The sequence below is a fragment of the Lichenostomus cassidix genome, chromosome 12 (assembly GCF_008360975.1).
Source record: "Lichenostomus cassidix isolate B80296 chromosome 12, HeHo_3.0, whole genome shotgun sequence".
NCBI lineage: Eukaryota > Metazoa > Chordata > Aves > Passeriformes > Meliphagidae > Lichenostomus > Lichenostomus cassidix.
The window spans coordinates 8,375,732-8,399,843 of record NC_139493.1 but is presented as its reverse complement, the minus strand read 5'-3'; the positions used below and the strand labels follow the sequence as shown (position 1 = coordinate 8,399,843).

General features: G+C 48.0%; 1 protein-coding gene and 1 long non-coding RNA gene across 3 annotated transcripts in view; one reads left to right on the top strand and one right to left on the bottom strand.

Annotated features, from left to right (window-relative positions):
- Positions 1 to 29: 29 nt before the first annotated feature.
- FAM107A (family with sequence similarity 107 member A) overlaps positions 30 to 24,112 on the bottom strand; it is a 28,668-nt gene continuing 4,585 nt past the window's right edge. Inside the window, exons 2-5 of one of the 2 annotated variants that reach the window (XM_085072431.1) lie at positions 17,411 to 17,474; positions 7,843 to 8,017; positions 4,567 to 4,723; positions 30 to 3,380 (exon numbers count right to left, since the gene is read on the bottom strand). In XM_085072431.1, coding sequence (XP_084928557.1) covers positions 3,273 to 3,380; positions 4,567 to 4,723; positions 7,843 to 8,017; positions 17,411 to 17,474 — 504 coding nt within the window. In that variant the 3' untranslated portion in view covers positions 30 to 3,272. Of the gene's footprint in view, positions 3,381 to 4,566; positions 4,724 to 7,842; positions 8,018 to 16,037; positions 16,597 to 17,410; positions 17,475 to 24,112 lie in introns of those variants that run through there. The other variant, XM_085072432.1, reaches the window with a different exon arrangement.
- The window catches only part of LOC146431603 (uncharacterized), a 44,228-nt gene continuing 23,492 nt past the window's right edge, over positions 3,377 to 24,112 (top strand). Inside the window, exon 1 of the long non-coding RNA XR_014854706.1 lies at positions 3,377 to 3,750. This is a non-coding gene — a long non-coding RNA (uncharacterized LOC146431603). The remainder of the gene's footprint in view (positions 3,751 to 24,112) is intronic.

Below are 24,112 nucleotides of genomic sequence, written 5' to 3'. Positions count from 1 at the left end.
TTAACAAAGCAATTGGTGTCAGACTTCACTGGTTTTTATGTTTATTCAGTTTATTTGGCTGTTGTCTGTTTGTATCCTTGGAGCTCTTTCAGTTCTTTGTGGAAAAGAGCAAAATATACAATCACCATTTAGTTAATTTCTTTAGAAGTATCCACATTGAACAGTGAGTTAATTCAGTAGAGGTGCATGACATATTGTTTTATATAAATGTATAAACACCAACACAGAATACAGACTATATATCACAGAAGCAACATACACAGTGCAAAAAATTGTCTTCCATCAATACTCTGATAATCTGTATCTTCTGGATACTTTTATTCAGGAATGTGCTTTAGGGGCATAAGGAAAAAATTAATATAAAAGAAATAGAGACACAAAGATACCCCAAAATCTTCCTGGTGATGCCTACACTGATTTTTTTAGGGTGCCACCTCCTCACTGCTGTGCCATGAAGCTCAAAAGCATTGGTGAAAGTTGTACAGGCTCCATGTCTGAGCCCACCGGGGGTTACCAGTTCAGAGGGGTGAGAAGAGCTGTGCTGGAAAATGCTGTGATGTTGAAGCCAATACATGGACAGTAAAAGCAGCATTTCCCATGTGCCATCTCCGAGGGCTGGAGCCTGGAGCTCTGGTCAGGGTTGAAGCTCTGTGTACCCTGCTGTGTGCCCTGGGATGCTGCCTGTGCTGCCTGCCTCTGCTGGCGGGTCCCATCTCACAGCTCGTGGGGTCCTCATGGGCAGCTGGGTCAGGGCTTTCTGCTATCTTTCTGGAAGGATTTCTTGTGACTCTACTAGCCCAGCCTGAGTTAGGACAGTAGGGCCTGGCCTTCCCTTTTCCTTTGCGACACCTGCTGGAAATGACCCAGAGCCCCCTTAGCCACCATGGGCCATGCTGTGTGCAGCTCCACTCTGTGCTTGGTGGACACCACATCAAAGGGACACAGCTGGATTTATTTTTTCCCTCCAGATAATATTTGAATACTTCAGAAGAGCAGCAAAATCCTTTCAGCCTCTCACTGCTGACCTTACTGGATGGCTCCCACCCAAGGACTTGCATAAATGCCCCTGTCCCAGCCCGGGTGAGCTGATAACACTGATTTCACTGGTGCATATGGAGCGACAGATTGCCTCTCCTGGAGTGCATTTCCATCTGTGGCAAAATTACAAATTAATTTGCTGAATTTTTTTGAGCTCTTTGATCAAGGTTACTTGATCTGTGCCATAACTCCTCACAAAACCTCAGCACAGTAATTCTGGCTTGTTACTTGCACTGATGTTATCTATGGAGTATCATGCAGCATTCTTTACAGCTTTATACAAGCATCCTTAGCAACACCTTTTTATCTTTGGAAAAATTTGGCTTTTTTTTCCCTATGACAAAATAATGGATGCTGCTTCTTCCTTATGATTTTAATCATAACCTGTATAAAAAGCTTCACCTTCACCAAAAGTTGGAAAGGATATAATAGATCCTTTCAAATCTTGTTTGACCCATAGTGACAATGTGCACTGGATTTCTGAAATAAAATAATGTTTAGAATAAACATATGAGAAAAGGCCTTAAAAACTACAGCAGAGACAGTGCCATGAGATGGGGTGCTCAAGGACTGAAGCTGAGTTAAGGGCTTTTATAGTCCGGTCTGTCACAAAAGCTCCATACCTGTATCACTGCTCTTGACATGTGATGTGGCTCAGGTGTTTTACTCAAGCTGCCAGGTCAAGCAACAGCCCTCTGAAATGAAACATCCCACTGGACCAGGGAGACTAGAGAATGGGTTAGTAACTTTTTTATAAATATGTATAAATGCCCAGTTTCCCTTAAGTTACATACAGATCCACCAAAGATGTGGATAATAAATGTTGATTAACCAGATATTACCTTCCCAGCTGATGAGGTCCACTGAGGCCATTCAAGAGCTAGTGTCCAAAGGCAGTTGGTGAGTTATGCTGTTCAGGCTTTGTATCAGGGTTGTTGTGACAAGCAAGAAGCTGAGATACTCCTGAAAACACATTTTTTGCTCTAGATGTGGATATCTCAGGGCACAGGTGCCCCATAAGTGTGACAGGCTCTGGCTATACATGGTGCAAAAGCACCATCCACCTCAGCTTGGCTATGCCAGCAGCAAGAAGAATTATAGCTCTGCAAAGTGGCAACTGCAATGAGGCGTCTCTGACCTCTGGAAAAGGGGATGAAAAGTGCTGACAAGTAGTTTTGTATCAGGACCTACATGCCCCAGAGCCCCTGGTGCCTACAGGTACCAACTGCATGCAGGGTGATTAACAGGACAGCGTGGCACGGGTGGGACATGATCACATCACCCCCTCTCCATCACATTTCTTGTGGGTCCCTATGACAGCACATGCCCACTGCTGGGTGAGGGGATGAAGTTCAGTAGTGCAGGGGCAAGAAGCAGTTTCTCTGTCTGCTGCATCCAACAGGGATCTGCTGCATCCAACAGGGATCTGCTGCCTACTCACTGCACGCTTCCTTGGACACCCATGCTGGGAACACCCAGCCTTTGCTTTCTGCTCAGAGCATTTGCTTTCCACATGGGGCCTTGATGGAACAGTCCAATGCATTTTCTGCCTGGGCATGGAACTGCCTAAAAAGCCACTTTCAAACAGGGTTGAAATGCAATTGTGAAGCATAGCTGCACCTGCCTGTGCTGCACTGGTAAGGGCACACAGAGGTTGGTTTTTCTGATAGTACAGGTGTGCTGCTGGGGGACACAGCCTCAGCCAGCCTTCACAGGCACACTGGTGCAAAGCCAGTGACCCTTGAGAAAGCCATTATGGTCACCTGGGCTGTTCTCAGTAATACACAGATTGTCCCTTTTAGTTATCAGGTTTCTAGGAGGCACTACAGAGCTGCAGCTGCCCTCTTGTCCCCTTGTGCCTGGCAAACCTGCCTCCAGGAAGAAGCAGGAGTCCCCCAAGCTGTTCCTACACAGACTTGGCTGTTTTAAATATTCACTGTGTCTCTACAGTTAACCAAGAGTTAGCTGGTGGTTAGTGTGCACCCACAGTCTGGGGGGAAAATAACACCATTCCCTCTGCATCCACTTGTGTGAGTACTTTGGTGAATACCGCACTTTTTCCACAGGGATTCCCTCCTGGTCTGGGAAAACCTTTCCTGTGCCTTCTACTGGAGCAAGTGTTAATAACAGCAAGTAGCCCCGATGATGTGGCTGGGAATGTCCACCATGTACAGAGATTTCAGTGGGGGTGTTGGCGCTGGCCTTGGTAGGATCCCGTTGGCTTTTGGCAGAAGCTATGCTGCTTTCTCATTCCCTATCACCGTTGATGTTCTTCTCAGGTTTTCCTTGACTTTAATGAATTCTGGTGCATGGTCTTCCTGCTTCTCCTGCTCTTTCTCCAGCTGTAAGAAAGAAGTCATTGTGCACATGAAAGGACAAAAGGGCATCAGCTATGTTAAAACAGGAGGCTTCATTATTTGTGAGTCCAGTTATTATTGCCCAAAGTTGAATGAGTGTGTAGTGCACATATGTCTCTCTATTTTTACAAGCTATCACATCAGACCCACGCTCACCCTTAGTCTCCTTTTCTGTCCTGATGAAACAATAATTTATTTTTTTCCTCCAGGGAGGAACATCTCCATCAGGAAAGCAGGGGAGGGCTTCACTTCAGACCTGGCATGGGAGAAGGAGGAGAAGGTTTGAATCTTTCCCACCAAAGGAGGCTTGTGAGCCTGGGAAAATCTCTCAGCATTAGATATTGTCTAATGTGGGGTAAGTCATTGTACTGGTTTACTTTTATATGTGAAGTCTTTATGGATCTTCCCTTAACCACCTTGTTTCATATTCCTTGTTCTCTAAGAGTGCCAGGCTTTGATTTTCAAGTGATCTCAGCTTGATGGATATTGTTGTTATGTTGTTAATTAAACAAACTGGTTTCACCCATTTGCAGTGCAAATACTGGCAAGTAGGAGAGGGAATGACTTTATTTGTGGTGGTGACTTTATGACTTATGACTTTCTTTAGTGGTGATGAGCCTGCTCACTGCTCGCACTTGTTTGGGTAGGAGGGCAGGCAGAGTATCCAGGGCATGGCTGTGCTGCTGATAAGTGCACAGTGCATATCGCTTTCCCCAGGCTGAATTTGGACATGGTACATGCCAGGAAAATTTCCCAAAAGTTTGGGTGAGATTGCAGCAATGTTCCTTAGAGCACTTCTGCAGCCTCTCACCCCACACTACAGGGTTCTGAGCCCTCCTGTTGTGGGCGCTGCAACAGCCCCCATGCTTTTTAGGGTGTTTTGAACTGGAAAAAAAAAACACCTCAAGGACACTGTGTGGAACCCAGAGGAGACCCAGGGCCATTGGTGTTTAGTGGGGGTCCTGGGTGAAGTGGTACAAATATGGTGGGTCCCAGGTGAGGATGAGAGATCCTCAGCTGCATGGGCCATCAGTGGAGGAGGTACTGTGCTCCTGTTTTATGGAGGGGTAGCAATGCTATACCTTGGGTTGAGCCTCAGCCTGCCCATCTCCCCTGTGCCATGTGTCAGGTGGTTAGGATAACTTGGGGATGGCTGAAAGCTCAGCTCTACCTGATCCAGCCTCTGGTGCCTCTTTAATAGCTCTTTTTCAAAAGGAGACTGCAATTTCTTTGCCTCTTCCTCTTCTTTCTTCTGTTTGATGAGCAGGTCTCGCCGTCGGTGCTCAAGCACCCGCTGCAGCTCTGGCTTGCTGTCCACACCCAAACCTCTGTGGATAAAAAGCAGATAAATGAGGGCCAGAGCACCTACACCCTGAAGTGTAACCACTGCCAGCCTGGCAACTCCAAAACTTCTCTTGGTCCAAAATGGAAATGTAGGAGACCTGATCTGCAAACCAGCCCTGATCCACAAATCCATCCACAAGGTTGGAGGGTGTTTGATGGTACTTTGGGCTGCCTGCTTGGAGTGGGCACAAATTGCTGTTCATATATGGCACAAGTGGCGCTGGAAGTTCTGCTGATCCCATTGCACCGGGGCACCACAGCTTTCTGAGTTGGGTGTGGAAATGGGACCTTCCGTAGGCTCCTGCTCTTACTGGTTATAATGGTGTCAGGTGAAGATTGAGCGGCGTCGATAACATTTGCAATAATGACGATTTTTTTCCCACCAGCAGGGGTAGTCATTGGGCTGCAGTAATTGTCCTGGCAGCTCCTTCCCTCCCCGCGCTTCCCATCTGAACCTTTGAAGCTTTGTTTCATCTGAAGTTTTTTTTCTGAGCTGGGGGCTGGCGATCACCCTGCTGACATGGATAGTTTGGATCAAGAGGCCAAAATGAAATGTCCTTTTCTCATGGAAGCTGGAGGGTTTGCTGATGGTGCAGATGCCCGACTCCCCTTTGGCCACCTGAAGCATTTCAGGTGAATCCCAGTTCTGTGAGGGGTGGGATCACAGGAAAGGAGATACAGCAGGGCCACGCAGGCGAGGCATAAATGTGTGGTAAAGAGATGGAAGGCGTTCCCTGAACAAATTTCAGAAACCTCACACTTTGGATGTTGCCGTACCTTAAGTACTTATGGCAGTAGTTATGGGTGATGTTTGGTGTTTCTGTGGGCGCAGGCTGTGCTGAGAGAGGATGTGACCTCCCCATGCCTGTGCTAAGGGCTTGCCCAGGGCACAGGGGTTTGGGGAGTGCTGTTAATGCAAAGCTCCTCCTCAGCACCAGGAGGTCTCTGTTGACCAAAGGTTGGTTGCTTTTGGAAAAGGTTGTTTGAAAGCAGAGGCATCAAACCCTGTGGGCTATGGATTTTTTGGCAGGGTAGCAGGTGCTGAGGTGGTACCTCACATCGTGAGAAGCTGAACTGCCAGGCAGGAGATGGGAACACTCTCCAGATGCAGCAAACCTCTGCACTGTCACAGCACAGCTGGGTCCCAATGCTTGCATCCTTCCAATCCTTCCTATTGTAATTTTTTTTTTTTTTTTTTTTTTGCTTTATGACAGGACAATGTCCACAGCAACATCAGTGAAGGCAGTCATAGCCTCATCCCCAGAGCTTTCATGATGGTTTTTGAAGGCAGGAACAACTTGGATGCTGCAAAATTACTTTTCCCAAGGTTTGAGAGAAGGAAAACCTGCCTTGGCTTGCTGGAGACACAGCTTGCAATGTTGCCAGTGGATTTGGTACTGTTCTTTGATTTAATCAGCCTGTGTTGTTAGCGCCCAGAGGTGTTGGCTCAGATAAGGATTGTGTTACACAAGCTGCTGATTTGAGTTGCTTCTCCCTGCTGCTTGAGGGGAAAAAACCAACCAAAGCAGAAACAGGAGCAAGTCATAGATCCTTCTCTCTCCCCTTCTCCCTTCTCTCCCTCTATGGTAACATTTAGCAGGAAGCAAAACTGGTGGATTTGAGAGTGACAAGAAACCAGCAATAATGCATTACTTTTTGGAGTAGGGTTTGTTTCATGTATTTGCTGAAAAACACTTGGGAGGTCAGAGCCAAAAAAGGTTTAAACTGGTGCTTGAGAGGGGCCACATGAGTAGGTGGTGCAGGATGGCTGTGGTGGAGCTGCCTCCTGCCAGTACCTGGGGGCACACGTGGATGTAACACAGTGGTAGGCATGGAACTGGAACACAAAGAGAGGATGTACTTTGTGTTTGCCAGTGTGAAGTCCAGCTCTGATGCTACGGGGTCTGCACCTCCTCTGCTGCCATTCCTCCCTGCTGCTTCCATTGCAGGGATTTCTTGTTTCTTCGCTCCAGCATGGTTGGACTGGAATAATGTTCTGTGAGATCAAAGCCAGTGCTGGTGGGTGACCCTTTAAACTGAGCAGTATCATGAATGAGGAGATGGTCACTCTCAAGCCAGAGACTTTAAAAAATATCTGGCTGGTATAGTTACATCTGCCTTGATGCCAGAGAAAGGTCCCTGTAATTCTTCTGATTCTGGGAAAATCGAATCAAACCTAAGACCAGCCAATGCCAGTATTGATTAATGCATCCTGCTGGCAGGCTTGATTGTTCACTGAATTAATATACGTGTCTGGTTCTTGTGATGACTGCAGTCCTTTAGAACAGAGGCTATGCTCCTTTTAATTAGGCAGCCAAAGAGCTATTGTGTCAGGGTACTTCAGGGTGTTCAGAAAATGTCAATATAAAGCCAGCAGATTTCTTGCTGTGCTTAAAAGCCTCTGAGCAGAATATGATTTTATTGCACTGATGTTCAGATAGTTGCTGCAAAGGAATGATGTAGTTGTAGGTTCTTGATCATTGGTGGGATTTTCCTGATATTGTATCTGTACCCCCAAAGAGTTAAATTGGGGGTATGAATTCTAATATGAATTAAGTAATTAAGTAACATGAATTCTAGTCTGTCTTTATCCATGTGATATTTAGGGAGTCAGTGAGTAACCCTGTACAGATGATGTCACCTCAGTGCTACATCAGCTTTCAATGGCTGCATCCAGCCTGTGCCTCTTCCTGCCTCTGGGTTGACCTTCAAGTGCATGGGAATGCTGTACATTGTTGGGGACTTGGCAAATCAGTGATGGAGACAGAAAAACCAGAAAACCTCCAAGGGACACCAAAAAGGGGCTGTGGTGATGCCTTGCATCTTCCAGTGCTTGTGACTCTAAAAAGTGCCAGGCAATGCTTTAGCATGCCAGAGCAGGGGCTTTTTGTTCTACTTTTCTTTTAAAAGAAACTGTCACATCAGAGAAAAGATGAAAGGATACAGAAAAAGAGGAAAGGATACTGTGTTTGTTTGCAAATGAGGGGATTTAACGTGCCCTTCCAGCTTGCAGTCTGTCACTGGCACCTGTCCTCAGCTCCTGAGCTCTGACCGCTCAGCACCTCTTAGACTGCTGCAATGGCAGGTTGTGACCTCCTCTTACCTTTTGTGGTTCATCAGCAGCTCCCTGTGCAGCTCTTGATGGCTCTTCGAGGCTTTTACAGGATTTAGGAGCTTTTTAGGTTTGATGAGGTCTGGGTTTCCATCTATATAGTCTGGGTGAGTCAGGATATTCCCACCATCTGGTCGCTCCCGCTGTATTTCCGTGTACATCGATGCTGGAAGAAAAGAGGTATTTGCATGAGAAGTCTCACCCTGCTTGGTGTGAGACCCCTGGGCACGACAGAGGAGAAGAGCTGGTGCTTGTTCTGGCTGCTCGACACCCGTGTCAGTGTCTGAATGCCTGTGCCTTCATGTGCCAGTGTGGGTTTTTTAGAAGTTATAAAAAAATACTCCCTTTGCGTTGTTGATGAGACACATATTAATTAGATCACTTAAGTTACTTGCCAGCCACTCGCTTCAGCGGCTGCAGAATTTAGTGCCAAGGATTAATTAATGCAAGATAGATCTAACTAAAACTGGAAGCAGCTATGGATGTGGACTGTGTTGAGCTGCAGCTTTGGGTGTGTTGGAGGAGGCTGTTGGTCCCATAGCACAAGGGGATGCTGTGGGATTTACGGAGCTTCTGAAACACTGGCCAGAGGAAGTCCTGCTATATCTGAAATGTCTTGTCAAGGAAAGATTTTGCTGATATCCTGCTGACCTATTCATCAGGATTGAGTCCAGTGCCAAGAAAAGCATCCTACGCCCATGCAGTCTGTGATCATGCTGCAATAATTTGTATGTTCTGGGTGTAAGAACAAGAGCCCACTGTTTTGGAAGGGATGGCAGCTTGGATTTCAGGCAAACCACAGGGCATGTTCACTGCTGGTGTTTTCTAAGTCCTTTACATTTTCTCTTTACAAAAACTCCTATACAAAGTGAGTGCAAAGCACAAGTTTTAAGACAAACTGCATGTGGTGGGCTGCGTCTTTAAAAGAGGAACACAGTAGGTCTGCCTCCAGTTATTCAGAGTATGGTCTAATCAGGGGCTCAGAAAGAGCAATTTATTCCTGACTATTCACTTGAACAATTTGGAAGTTTACCAGTAAGAACAAAAAAAGTCCCAGGAAAAGGGTGTAGGCAGCTTCATGTCTTTAAGTGTCTCATTATTACAGTATTTTTTGAGGCCTAGTGTGAAGTTATATGGGTTGATGGAGAGGGAAGAAAAACAGTTGTGCAGTAATGTTACCTCTTTCTCTTATTACAATCTCATGTATAAAAGGAATAAAACCTTTTCAAAAGAGAAATCAATAAAAAAAGGCAAGAGAAAGCAGGCTAGGTCATTCTTTCATAGTCAGTAAGCACTTAAAAATGTGAAGTGGATTGCAATCAAACAGAATTGTGTAAGGAATAATACTGCTGAAGAAAAGATTCAATATCAAACAACTTCTCATTGAATGTTAATATGGCCAGTGCCCTACTGCTTTGGGAATAAAGGAAAACAAATCAGAGCCCATTACAGGAGTGTAATTGGGGTGAATAGTTCGGTACATATTTAAAGGGCACTTGGAAGCTGGAACCAGTGCTTTTTTTGTATCACATTATTTTCCTCTAGGATCACACATCAGTGCTGGCAGAAGGGAAGGTGGCGTGGTTTGATGTTTGGTGGCAAGTGCCAGGCTGGCTCAAACCCTTGCAGGGCTGGACTCTCCAGGCTGAAACTGGAAGCTCAGCCTTGCCTTCCAGAGAGATGCAGGGACTGAAGAACAGCCAAGGGTTAAGGCAGTGCAATTTCATGGCTAATTTTTGTTAGATGAAAGCCAGGCTTTGAACAATGAGAAAACATATCAGATTTTCACTGGGGTAAAATTGCTTCATTTTTTTCTTGTACTTTTTTTTTTTCCCACAGAAGAGGCAGAGAAAAGACAAGTAAGGAAGGAAGGTACAAAAGCAAAGGTTTGTTTTGGCATGAATGAAATGGTTGAACTCCTATTTTAAATAGCAAAGCCATGTTTTCAAACAAAAAGGTCTCTCCATGGAGAAACTTCAATAAAATGCCAGGTGTTTTTAGTGAAAACACTGTTTTGGAAAGCTATATTAATAGACTATGCTCAATGTCACTGTGTCATCCCACTGCCCTTTCCGGCTCTTCCTGTGCTGTTTTTTAGTCCAGAGCTGCCTCCAGTGACACAGATGCTCACACTTGCTTGTGTGCTGGTACCAAATCCTCATGCATGTCTGGAGAAGGGCTGAGACATGTTCATCTTGGACTTGTCGATCTTAAATCCACCTGATGTGCTCTGCTAGGGGATAATGCAGCAAGCAGTGAGCATGGAAGGATTATGCAGCCAACCAAGCCTGAAGGACCAGCCTGGGTGTGTAGATGGCTGAGACTCAAGTGGCTTTGGTATTTTTCTCTGGACCAATTAGCTTGGGTCCTGTTGCTAAGCTGTGCTAGCTCCTGGGGCACTGGTGCAGCACTGTTACTTATTAAATACTGTTTTCCCCTGCCTCCACCATGTATGGTTTTCCTTTTGCAGCTCAGAAGTGGAAGTCCCTTCTGCCCTAGCCCAAGACCCAGATCCTGGGAGATTTGCTTGGGCAGGCTTCCCTCACATCCCAGTAGGTCTAACACCCAGCAGTGCATACCCATGGGATGGCGTCATCCAGCCCTTCAGTCTGGGCTTGTGGTGTTCCCCAGACACCCAGGATGATCAGGGAAGGGCCCCCTTCTGTCTTGTGCGGCATTTTGAGGTAGCACCGTGGTGAGCCTGGAGATTTTGGATGGGCTAATGTGGTTATTTGAGACTGCAGCAACCTAATGTTGCATGACTGAGGCTTGCAAAGAAGCAGCAATTTATCAACCTATTTACTGAAGGCAGATGGGGAACCTTTTCCCTTAAACTAGTAGAAATTAAGAAAAAAACCTGGGAAGGAGGGAGTGGGAGGAACTGAAATGGACTGGAAGCTTTTCTGGCCAGGTTCTGTTAAACCAGCATGTGAAAGTCTTCACAAGGAGTGCAATTTGACTGAATAAACTGCGGGGGCCAGGACACAGCAGGTACCTCTGTGCTTGGTTTTCATTGCACTAGATGTACCGAGACACCCACCTGGAGGGTTTGGCGTCCTGTGGGTGTCTGTACTGCTGCCCTGGGGACAAAGTCAAAGCCCTCACTGGGACTGGATGGAGCCTTGAACCTCTCTACAAAAATAGCATTTTAACCTCCAGAAGCCCTCAGCCTGGAACAGTTCAAGGAATGCCTTCATTTGCTCTGAGAAAAAAAAGAAGAATGAGAATATAAAAATACTGGTGTGTCTGGAACACATAGGGTTATGCTTGGGGAGAGGATGGCATTCTTTCTCCTGCAGATTGGCAAGTAGGACCGGGTGCAAAATGCTTGTTGGAGAGTAGATCTATCATCTTCAAGACCTGATGTAATTCATGTCTGTGTAAGGGAGACAGAGTGCTATCAGGCTGCTTGTTGTCATTATTTATGGTGCTAGAGGTGTAAATCAAGCCAGGTCTCTGCAGTGGATTTACAGCAGGATGTCTGTTTTTGCATGATTCAGCCGTAGATCAATGAACAAGGCTCTGCTCTGGCACCTTCCTGACCACCATCATAAATCAGCAAAAGGTGTTGGACATTTTTATATTGTTCTTGGCAAGATATAAACAAAAAAATACATGTGGATGCTAATACCCTCTGCTGTACTGAGGAAGACAGCATGACCTTTTAAATAGGTCTGCTTTGGAGTGTTGCTTATAAAAAGTAGCTCTGTTTGCTTCAACACACTCAGGTTTTTGCTTGCTTTTAGGTATTTTCCCTTTCCTCATTTCTAGAAGCTTAAGGCTTTCTAGGGAAGGTGTATTTCCAGCTGCTTTTCTGTTAGTAAAAAGCAAGACTGCCAGGATGAGAATGCCAGGGTCCCTGGCAGATACTTGGATTTCACACATGGAGTTATCTCCTCTCTCAAGTGTACTGTGAAATGAGCTTCCAGTCTCTATTAGTTTTCCAGGAGACCACACAGGGAATTTTCATCATCTTTAAGGTGGCCCAGAGACCAGCCACCCTCCTGCCCCAGGGTGGGGGACTGGCTAGAGGAGAAAAATGATATTTTAATATCTTGGTGTGTTTTAACCTAAAATAAAGCCCAAATTCCTGCTCAGACAGCCTGGAAATACTTATAAGTCCCCCAGTTTCTGGGGGAGTTGCAATAAAATCATCACTCTGCAATCCTGGGACAAATTGTTTCTACTTCTAATTATGTTCAGCTGCAATCCTTTTGGGAAACAGGACATCAGGCAGCTTTGGTGCACCACTAAATGCCTTTGAAAGCATGAATGTTGCAAATATATATTAAATATGCTCTACTAGGAGTGTAAAACAGGGTGTGCTGCCTGAGGTGCTGAGTGGCTTTTGTGCAGCACCCCAGAACAAGGAGAAAGGTTTTAGCCTGCTCCTGGAGAGGAGGAGGGAGAAGAGGAGAGAGATGAGGTGAAGGATTGGCTCATGCCAAGGACAGGCATTGGACACGAGGATTTAGCCATGGAGCTGGGCTATGCTTCCTTTGGCTGCTGCTGCTTTTTGGTTTTCCCTCACAAGGAGGAGATGCCCTTCACAGAGCATTTATTTAGGATTAAGCAACTTGTCTCTCAGTGGTGAATTGCCCTGTGAGCCCCTTTGCATTGGGACTGTGCACTGCTGCTGGCAGCCTGCTCTACTGTCCTGTCGGGATGGAAATAATCCCCAGGAATGTTAAGGGGATTAACAGTCCTGGAAAGAGCAGGTAACCTGAGGGGTGCTGCTCTGCTTACAGCTGCCTACATGGCTACAGCTGTTCTTTACAAGGGGAAAAACTAAACAGGTTGGAAATGAAGTTAATCCATAGCTGTTGGGTTTAGAAAGCTCTAGGGTGGAGGTCTGGACTCCTGCCCAGCACCTGTCAACCTGCACCTGTACAGGAGAATGGAGGGTGCAGCAGCTGCTTTTTGCAGGTTTTCATGTGAGATGCTTGACTTGTGTTCTGCCAAGGTCTCCTTGACATCCTGCCCCTTGTGATATCTCGTCTTTCCCCTGCACATCCTTCAGCCCTTTTCCATGCCGCTTGCATCCTTAAACTGCAAAGCTTCTGCAGCACAGGTCAGTGTTCAACTTGAGCTGAAATCTGGAATGCAAACGTAGTTCACAGTGTTTTATTTCTGCTGTCTGTGTCATCTGAGAACTGATTTTCCAACTAGAGCATCTCAGGAGAGATTTGTCAATAGGGCCAGATGATAACCAAACTGCTCTTGTTAAAAATATTGTATTGGCATCCCTTTCTGGGCAGATAATGGGCCTTTGTGAAATGCCACACATGTAAAAACAGTCAGAAGGCATTATTTTGGGACTGGAATCTGTACTCAGAGGACATTGCTGTCTGTAAGCCTGTGAGACCCTGTTACTTGGTAGAAGGGATAGGCAAAAACCTCAGCACATCCAGGACCAGAGCCCTGGATGTGGATTTGTAAAACCACTGGCCCAAGAGACCATATCCTGGGCAGAAATGTTCACTTAAAGCTGTGGTTACAGGGAAGAACCTCTGGTTTTCTGGATGCCCAGGATTTATTAATGAATGTGTCTTTTTTAAGGAGCCACAAGATTAATGAAGGGCTGCTGAAAGCAGCTGGTCATACACGTCCTGCAAGTCAGGCGGCTGCAAAACCAACACGTCAGTGTGGGCCAGCAGAGTGAGTTTAAAGCTATTTACACAAGCAACGTGAGCCTGGGAAATGATGTGAGTTTCTGACACTTTTAACTGCAATTATGGTGAAGAAACTTTCCCTTTTCTGGGCTATAGACCCCAATAGCATCCATTCCCTGAGGAGCCCTCCTTTCCTTGGGGTGAGGGTGTTATCCCTCACACCCCTCTTGGGAAGGCTGCAAAAGTTTCCATGTGCAGGTGGAAGTGTATGGGATCTTTAAACTGGCCTCTGTTGTTTTTAAGGACTGGCACACTTTTAGCTGTTAACCAGAAGCTAACTTTTAAAAAAAAATTTAAGGTATGAACTTTCTGTCAGTGCATTTCCAGTGTCTGAAGTGGAGCTGGAGTTTGGCTCTACAGCTTTTCTTGTGAGAAAGGAATGGCAGAAAAGGTCATGCTGTATGTTAAGTCCTATGAAAAAATTAAGCTGAAAGTTTGTCTTTGGTTTTGTATTTTTCAATTGATGGCACTTGCTAATTTGCATGATTTTTCTAGTGTTGATTAACTGTATTTTAGAAATACAGAGCAGCTGGGGTCGGCAAAATGGGAAAGAATTGCATGTCAGTCTCTGAAAGCCCCAAAATTTTGTGTGATGACAGCAGCTTTCAGGCATGCACCTGCATTGTGGAGGATTTTCTGCCAGGAGGACAAGAGGTTTGACCTCAAAGTCAGGCACTTGCTTTAGGGATCCCCTTTCTGCATGCTCGATGGGTTCAGGGCAGAGTGAGGCACCCCGGTGCCACCTTTGGTGAGTCAGATGTGGGCAATCACCCCAGTAATTCATGTGTGTTGCAGTTACAACAACCTGGAACAAAATGCCTGTAATTCACATTAGCCTAAGGACTGCTGTGGCTTACTGCCCTAGTGATGGATGATGATGACGCAAATAATGATAATGATAATAATAATGATAATAATAATAATCTGAGCACAAAGACTGGCAGATGCTAAACATTACCCTCTCTGGGTGAGATGGCATCAGCTCTATCCTCACCATGATTTTCCTCTCCTCTGGTTCCAGCTGTGCCAGCAGCTTGGGAGCACCTCATACCGATGGACCTGGCACGCTCCCCCGTGCTTGTCACCAGGCGACCGTACCACTGATAAATGATATGTGTGCTCTGGGAAGGAGGCAAAGAGCCTTTGTCTGCTTTTAATCTATAGTTTTAAATAATTAAGCAAGGCTAATTCTGGTATTTATAATGCAATAGGGCGACTGTAACTCGATGTGGCTGCTGTGGGAAGCAGTTCCCAGCTATCAAGTGGCTGCCTCAGGGCATCAGGCACTCACACCCTGAGTCCCCTTGCCTTCACTCAGCCTTGACAGTCAGAAATTAACTCCACGGGGTCACAAGGTCAGAAAGGCAGAGAAAACACTAATGGAAATGTAAAACAGGGCCGGGGGACACATCCCGGCAGCTCTCATCACTGTTGCCACGTGTCACTACTGTTCTTACCTCTACCTCTCTGCTGGGCACATGCTGGGGATGGAGCTGCTCACCTTTACAGCCAGTGCTTCCCTCCAGTACAGCCTGAGCTCCTCTCCAGTACCGCCAGTGCTGTCTCACCTGTATAACCAGTCTCCCCAGTTTGTCCAGTGCCCCCAGTCCTGCTCACCCTTGCTGAGCCCTGTGCCAGCACTGCAGCCCCCAGGGCTGGGTCCCCCATTTGCACCAGCACTGCACATGGCTGGGCTGCTCACACATCACCACCTGACATCGCCCCGAAGGTAAAGGACTCTGGATGTCACCATGGTCACCCACTGAGCTTTGCGTTCATGCACATGGATTTGGAACAGAGAAATCACACCAGGTTTGAGGCTTGCTGAGCTGTCTGGCATGTAGAAGTTACCGTCTGGAAATGCTTGTACTGTCAGGCAGCAGCAAGTGCCTCTCTGCTAGCAGGCAGGACTGGGTGTCCTGGTTAATAATTTCATTTAACTACCTTGGACTGTGGTAAGCAAAGATAGCAAGGCTGGGATCTTAGTCTGTCAGCAATCACCAAGATGTCCCATGCCTTCTACAAGCAGCACGTGGAGCACTGGTTTAGTTTTGTTAGACAGTGGCAGATGCTTAGCAGTCCTTCTTGACAATCATAAACTTACTTTTAATACCTCACCAAATATTTGTTCTGTGCATTTGCCAGCCAATGACAGAGATGCACATCAATCAGTAATGAATGCCTGAAGTTAGTTCAAAGGTATTTTGTTAAATGCAGAGAAAATCGTCCCGTGTTGATTTGTAGGGATTGCATTAGCCCCCTGTCCAGCCCAATGCCTCTCCAAGAAGAAGGTTTGAATTGCAGGATGGATTTTCTAAGGGAATCTCTTGCGGGGTATGGAAAGGCAGAAGCACAAGGGCAACTTCTCAACCAGCTACTGAAGTATTAAAGTAACATGACATCCCAAACAAAATTCAGAGTCCCAAGTCACCGGCGTACGCAGTGCAGAGCAATCCCATCCCCACAGAAGGGAGCAGCAGACAAGCAGGGATCCCCGGGGCAGTCCTGGCTTACCTGATTTCCGCAGCGAGGCCCTGGGGAGCCCGGCGGGCAGGTGCTGCCCTGTGCCCCACGACATGGGGCTGTCGGGCTGAGGCTGCGCTGCTGCCTGGCTGCGCTCGCTCCCGGTGACTTTTGGCCGGTCCAACGAGGCTGCCTGCCTCCTGCCAGGTGTCTGCAGTGGCAGCAGGGACGGAAGGTCACGTGGAGGTGGCTGCTGCACCGGCGCTCCCTCCTTGGTGCTCTTGCCACCCCACAAGGACCTCACTGAGGGCAGCAGCTCAGCCGGCAGCAGCCGGTGGCCTTGCTGGCTCCTCAGCGCTGGTCCCAAAGATCCCTCTGCCGCCCCGAAAACTTGTTCCCTGTGCTCTTTGTTGCCGGATGATGTTTTCCCAGGATAGATGAACAGGCTAATCTCTTTTTCTCCCCAGAGCAAACAGCTCTGTGCGTGTCCAGGCACCCGAGCTGCCTGTTCGGCACAGTCACTGCTGCTGGCAGAGAGGCCGTGTCCCTGCTCCGCAGAGGACGATTTCTCCTCAACGTGCCTTAACCACGCTCCTGGAGAAATCAGATCGCCCCAGAGGAAGCCGCACGCCCACTCTCTTTAGCAACCACTGCAACAGCCAAGCCGGCACCAGGGCAACCGCTCGAGCTATCGTGATTATTCCCTGGCATGTTGCAACACCCTGTCATCCACCAACTGCTGCACCCCAGGGGTGAGGGCTGCGACAGGGACAAGCAGTCCCTGCACGGGGTCACGGCTGTCCTGGTGGCATCAGGACTTGTGTGATGCCGCAGCATTGCTGCCCGAGGTCTTCTGCTGCTCAGATGCAGACCCTGCCTGCACTGGGCTTCTTGTCACCATTGTCACTGTGGCTGGAGGTACCATGTTGGCTGTCCCTAAATTGCCACAGACTGGGAAGCCAGAGGCTTCAAATCTGGGGGAGGAGAAAGCGTTGAACCAGCAACTCCTTTTGGCTCTTTGATGGACGCTGTGATCCAGTTCTGCCCAGGCTGCCCAGTGCCAGTCTGCAGATGTCCAGTGTTCCAGTCCCAGGAGGGTCAGGGATGGAGCAAAACCATTTCCACCCAGAGGAAGGGGATAAGTCACCCACTAATGCCTACATGCAAGGGTGCACGGTCTGGACCATGTCCTGGTCCCTTGAAGGACTGGAGAAAGAGGCCAGGTTGTCATGGACATGGGAGTGCTCTTTCACTTATTTTCACCTTTTCACAATTTGCACCTCTCCACGCCCCAGCATTTTCCCCCATTCCAGCCATGTTTCCCAGCTGAGGGCTCAGCAGCACCAGGTGTGAGCAGAAGCCCCAGTCCCTCCCAGTTCGCCTCCAAAACTCTTCGTGGGGCAACACGGGCTGCTGGCACTCACCTGAACTGCCACTCCCTGGCTTCTTGCTTCCATTTGGACCCTTGGATTGAAGGGAATATTCTTTCTGGAAGAAAAGACAAGAGAGAAATGGGAAAAGACTGTCCATTGCTCTATTACAGGAGATGAAACATAGAAGCAATTGCCAGTCCTTTGCTACTAGAGATGAAAAAATTATTATTTTTTACCTCCTGTCCAGGAGCTGTTCAATTTAATTGACATGAGGCCTCAGATGAGGAGAGGAGAGGAGAGGCAGGCTGGTCCTCATTCCAATGTGTGTGGTGTGTGTCCATGTGCTTGTGAGCGTGGTCAGCCCGACCTGTCCAGCTGTGGGTTATTCATGGGCAGGATTTGGAAGACCCCACATAGCTTTCGCCCCTCAGCCAAGGCTGTGGCAAAGGAGAGGCTCTTAAGTGGGGAGGTTGTGCAGCTTTTCTGCACAAACTGTGACCTCACAACCCATGTATGCCCCACAGGCTTTCTGTGGCTCAGCAGACTTCCCTCATATCACCCATTATCCCATGGCCTGGCTGCTTATTGCACACCAAAAATACCATTTGGCTCAATTTTGAATGGAAAAAGAAATGGATGCACATCTGTGCTACTCCCCTTGGGTCACCTTTGAATGGGTTTCAGGTCTGTGAGTTCACTGGAGATGTGTCAAAGGGGCAAAAAAGCATTAATCTAAATCCCAAGTATGTGTAGTTATGGGTGATGGATGTAGGAATGGAAAAGGGCAGTGATCCATTAACACCTGTTTATGACTGAGTAAAATAAATCAGAAAAAGGCCATCTAGATTTTCTGGATATATTTCTGATGCACCCAGCTGCCTGATCAGCTGCACATCTGGGGTCCTCTGCTGCAGAGGAGAGGAGGAAGTGGGCTTGTGGGGTGCTGTCCTGAACCAAGGCACTATTCATGGCAAAGCTCTTTTTCTGGGAGCTCCTTGCAGAACAGTTTCTTTGCCATCTAAATTAGTAAGCAACCTGCCCCTGGGTTCCTGTGTCTTTGAGATTAACAAAAAGCCTTTGTGTTGCCCCTGTAGCTCCCTGAAGGTTACTTTGTGAGTGTGGTTGATTGCTGGGTGAGATTTATCTTGAGTGGCTCCTGCAGACAAGGCATTCATTGCGTCATTCACCAGCTGCCCACGTGTGTCTTAGGAAGTGGCTTCATGTCCCAGGAGACATGGGGAGCTCATCCAGCATCACCCATTGTGTCCCCTGCACACAGCATGGCCCTGTGTTGTGGTGAATGCTGCAGGGGTTTGCAGGGGGTGGTTTTCTTGGAGGTATCACCCCAGAGGAGTGAGACCAGGGTGTCCCCAAATCAGGAGCTAGCAGAAGACCCAGGCAGTTCTGGCATGGCTCTGGCATGGCTCTGGGGCAGCTCTCTGACATGTGAGGCCACAGAAGGCTCATCCCTTGGGACTTTGGCTCTGCTGTGATGGGGGAATGGCGTGGTTTTCTCATTCAATGTGCACATAAAGAGAAAACAATGCTGTACTGAATGTGCACCTGGAGTGTCACTGGTGGGTGGCTGTATGGTTATTAATGAATGTTGGGAACAGCAAAAAGGTTCTGTAAGAGCCAACAACTGGGTCCTTCTTACCAGGGCTGTACATTAGATGGGCTTTTAGCTGCTGAGCTACTGTGCTAGTGATGTTGGCTGCTGGCTTTAGCCAGTTGCTGTGGTACCAAGAGCTTTCTTGTGTGGACATGTCTCCTGTGTATTAAAAAACCCCAGAAATGTCAAGTGAGTTCCCTACATCAACACTGGCTCTCCCTGGATGTGCAATGCCTCCTGCTGACGAGAGTGCAGTGACAGTGAGATAACGCTGTGTGCCTGCTGAGGAGCCTGGGTGCAGCTGTGAGTGACAGAGCAGACAGCTCTGCCTGTCTGGATCTTTATTGAATCTCCACTCTCAGCTCAGTGCTGGGAGTGCAGCATCACTGCCAGTCACGTCAGGCTCCCAGTCTTCAGGCAAAACTTTACTCTGTTGAAGTCACCTGGGGCTGGACTTAAAGGCAGGCATTCACCTCCCGCTGTAGGATGGTCCTGGAGGCTGGTTAAACATTTGCTCTGCTGGGTTAATGCTTGATGTGGACTGCTTGTGGTGGTGGGGCATGGCTGTGCAGCCCAACTTTCCCTCCCACCCTGTGGCCCCAGCTCCCAGCACAAACTCCATGCAATCCCAGTACAATACCACAAATCATGCTGGTTGCACTGTGGTGGTGACCTTGGTGGTGGCAAAGGCAAAGGCAGGGGATATGTAGGCTGGCCAGAGCCATGCAGTGTCCATGGTGCTGTGTCACCTCTGTGGAACAGGTTGGCTGGTAACACACTCCTGCTAATCTCCACTTTTGCCATTAGTGTGTTTGCAGAGCAGGACGGCTTTTCCTCGCACCTCCCCAGCTCACAGGGGCAGTTAATGATTGCCCAGGTGATGGAGACTTTTGCCTGCTCCCTACGGGACAAAGCAGGTTTGGCACTCTGTCCCCAGCCAGCTGAGCAGGGGGACAGGTATTAAAGGAGTCAGAGGGCTTAATTTGTCACAGTGAGGGCTCAGAAGGGGAGATTGTGTTGCAGTAAATGGGCAGAAAATGCCTGCTATTTCCCAAACCCTCCTATTTCCACGTGAAAATCCTTTCTGTGTGCAGTATGATTGCATCTTGCCAGGAGTAAGAAGCAATAAAATGTAGTATCAGACAGTAACACTGTGCCCCTCTGCAGCTGAGCAGTACAGTGCTGGAGACATTGCTGATGGGAGCAGGTACCACTTCCAACCTGCAGGCAAGCTCCTCCTGCCTGGGATCCCCATCCTGCTTTGACCATGTCAGTGAGGACAGCCAGCCCTTGAGCTGGAATTAGCCTGCTGATTAAGTGGGTTAAATCCCACAAAACAACACAAAGTATAAATAGCAAGTAGTTCCATGCTTTACATGTGCTGTTCTATGTTACTCCCAAACATCCTGGCCATCACTATGTCCTGGTAGGACTGTTCCTGGCCTTGATTTAGATGCACAGCAAAGAGCTCCTACAGCAAATGTCTGGAGGCAGTATCACAGGCATGGGCTGCTTTGAACCACCAGCTCTACCCACCGTCCTCCTCCCTGGCTCCCTGATTAGGGGGTACAATGCTCCTACTGGAGTTTAAAGCCAGCCACCTTGTGTAAACCATTAATCAGTGTTATTTGTCCCACGTGTGGGTGCTATAATATTTATTTACAGCACAACTGACAATAATTTTGGACTATATTTGTGCTCTGATGAAAGCAGGGAAAAGAGCCATCAGCATGATCAGAGCACGAGCTGTGGAAATGGTGATGAGAATGGCTTCAGGCAGGTTCAGATCAATACAGGTGGCAGCCATTAAGGTGCAGTATCAGAGCATCTGTATTGCACTGTAGCCAAAGTCTGAGCTAATGAATTAGGTAAGAAATTGCTGCAATCAGATCAGGGTGATAAAGAGGTATAAAAGAAGGCAAAATGCCACCCAGGCTGATGTGGCTCTCCCACAGATCTGGTTTGGGAGGGAGACACCACTGGCAGGGTTAGAAGTTGCTCAACGTACTTAGGAGTAGATGGACCCAGGGAAAGACACTTTGTCCCTAAGGTGCTGTAGCAGCTGCTGACATTGGTGTTCAATGAATGAACCTATCCTTTGATTAAAATAGTCTTATTGCTTAACCCAGAGGCTTTGAAAGGAGTTGTCATGACCTGGAACAAGGTTCATTGATGGCTGGCAGATCGAAGCCAGCATTTGTGTGCGTGATGAAGCCACAAAACATATGATTTAGAGGTTAGCTAAATTGTACTCTACCATTACTTTAGATTAGCCCCAAATACCCTCTTGCTGTTCCCAGTGCTCTGTATGAAAACATCTCCTATATGCCCCTGGATGCTGAGCTGTTGCCCAAATCTCCTGTGTTGTTGCTGAATTCTGGTCTATCTGTGCTCATTTGCAGAAGCTAGGACAGATTCAGAGACTTCAATGAAATCATCCACTGGAAGGAATTTTGGAGGATTAGTAAGACTTTTTCCCATCTGTGATGTCAATGCACAAAAATCTGTCAGCTCGATTGTTTTGCTGCAAAGTCCTGCCATGTGAGATGTTGAGGCTTATTTGATCCAGCAAGCTGGGGCACATGTTTGCTGGGATGACATTGTGTTCTAGGTAAGGAGAAACACAGAGAAAATCAGCAGCACAACCCAATTCCTCATACTGCTGCTAATTCTCTGATGGCGTTGACCAAAGAAAGTGCTGCAGTTTGGATGAATTTCCAAAATTTCTTGAGGGCTAGGAAAGGCAGTATAACACCCTGCTCCCTTTGGAGGTGGCAGACTGGTGGAGGTCTGCCTTCGTGGTGGTCGTAATGTAGCTGCTCTCGGGGTTGTTGTGAGAAACTGCATGTTCCTATCTCTTGCAGAGGCAGAGAGCAATGCCGGCTTCGGGAGGGTTACTCCCCGACAGGGAGCTTGACTGTGCACATTCCTCTGCTCCCAGCTCATTATGGGACACTCTTGTATTGGCAGGTTTTGCAATCGGGACTGGCAGGCACCCAGGAGTCGGTGTCCAGGCACATCGCAGCATTCCTGAGCCAGCAGCTCTGAAATCTGCTGCCACGGCACTGCCCTTGTCATGGGAAGGGTCTGGGCAGGGTCTCTTAACCACCACAGCATGCAGTGTTTCCCTCAGCCCAGCCCCATCGCTGCCTGTCCTGGCTGCTGGCTGTGTCCTGCCCTCCCTGCACACCTGCCCGGGGGGAGCTGGCTTTGCAAGCAAAGCTGTGAGCTTGTATTACTCCTGGTCTCTGGCCACAACCATAGCTGATTTCACTATCATATTGCAAAGGACTCTAAGAAATACCCAGTTATTGGTGTAACATTTCATTACTGGTCTTTTGACCTCTACAAATCTGCAGCCTTTCTTGGACTGAAGTGAGCTGAGGGCGGATGCAAGTGGCCACTCTCATGAGAGCAACCAGTAACCTCAAGGATTTTTTTTGACCACAGCAATTTGTAAATTTAGGCTTACAGAAGGGGATCAGGCTCTTGGTCTGGCTGTAGGGTCAGGCTGACACTCCTGCAGCTCCTGTGCCAATCTCTGGGAGCACCAGCCAGGTGGCCACTTTGCTGCCTAGTCGAGTAGAAAATTGTAAATGCTTCAAATAGTGTTTGGTGTTATTTTATTCATAAAGAAAACACAATTTGACACAGATGAGTGCCGTGCTGACCCCTGCCTGTCTTTGTCACCCATGCCATTCCCCCTCCCAAATCCCTATGGCCCCAGAAGGCAAGCACAACCCTCCTGTGGCTGTGAAAGCTGGCAAATCGAGTCCCATTTCACTGACTGTCACGAAAAAAGGACAAAACCCCCTAACTAAAGCAGGGAGGCAGCAGCATGGGGATGGAGGCTTGCTGGAGCTGCCAGCCCCAGGGCAGGGAGCCCCGTGGAGCTTCCCACCATGGCTGAGCAAATGCTGCTCTCCGGCTGCTCCCAGCGCACGGCTGGGGAGGTGGAATGCGACACACCAGACCTCAGCAGAAAATTTCCTGCAGATTAATGAGAGCAATCAGTGGCAGGGCTCAGCCCCACGGCAGCCGGTGCACAAGGCTCATTTGTCAGCATTCAAGCTGACTGTGAAGCCTGACATCCCACTGAGTAGGGCGTGGGGAGGCTCTTGGCACAAAGGGGGGCAGTGCATCCATCCATGGGCACCACACCGATGGACTTGCTGTTCTCCCTTGCTCCTAAGGAAATCCTTGCCTGCAGTTCAGTGCTTTTTAATCTGGTCCCTTGCAGAGCACACAACACCTCTGCATACCAGGGCAAAACCAAATTGTAGCCCTGCTCACTGTTGGAAATTCCTGTATCGCCCACCTCATTGTTGTCAGTAGCAGTTAAGTTGTTGCTATGGTTAAACCATTTTTCACCTGTCTCAGGAGCTTATTCTTGCCCTGTGCTGGAGGTGTGATACCACTGCTGATATGAAAGACTGCTCCACTATTTTTGGGGATGCTGCTGATTGCACAGGAAGAGCATCAGTCACTGGCACAAAAGGGCTCCAGCAGCTTTGGAGTGAATTGTTGTCATGCTGCAGAGAGACCATTAAGACACTCTAAAGTGCCTTGAAGAATGTTGTTTTGCGAAAAGTGAGGCTTATGACACATGATTAATAGGGACAGTGTTTATTTCTGGCACAGTGTCATGCTGTCCTAGTGCTGCCAGGCTGCAGTGGCATCATCACTCCATTTCACAGCTAGGGACCATATGTTAGAGGCCAAGGACAGGGCTGCCATCAGAAATTTGCTCTCCTGACACCATCTTATTGGGCTCTTTACCTGCCCAGGGTCACTAGAATTGGTCCTTACCTTGGAAAAATGGGTTTTGTGGAAAGCAAGGACAGAAATGCCCCATCAGCCCCAGGCACTGCTGGCAGCAAACTGTCAAAGCAGAGCAGGGTGGTCTGATCCCTGCAGGCAGCATGTGCCAGGTGGGTCCTGTGCAGAGGAGACCCCAAAGGAAGGGGCCAAAAGGGAGGAGGTTTGGCTGTTGTCTGGGATGAGATGCCACCTGCCAGGTGCAAATGGCACCAGGGGTTGCAAATGGAGGAGGCAGTGAAGGAAGAGTTAAAGCATCCCTGTTAATGCAGGGTTCAGGAGGAGGCAGCAGATGCCACTTAAGCAAGCCCCCCCCAGGAGCA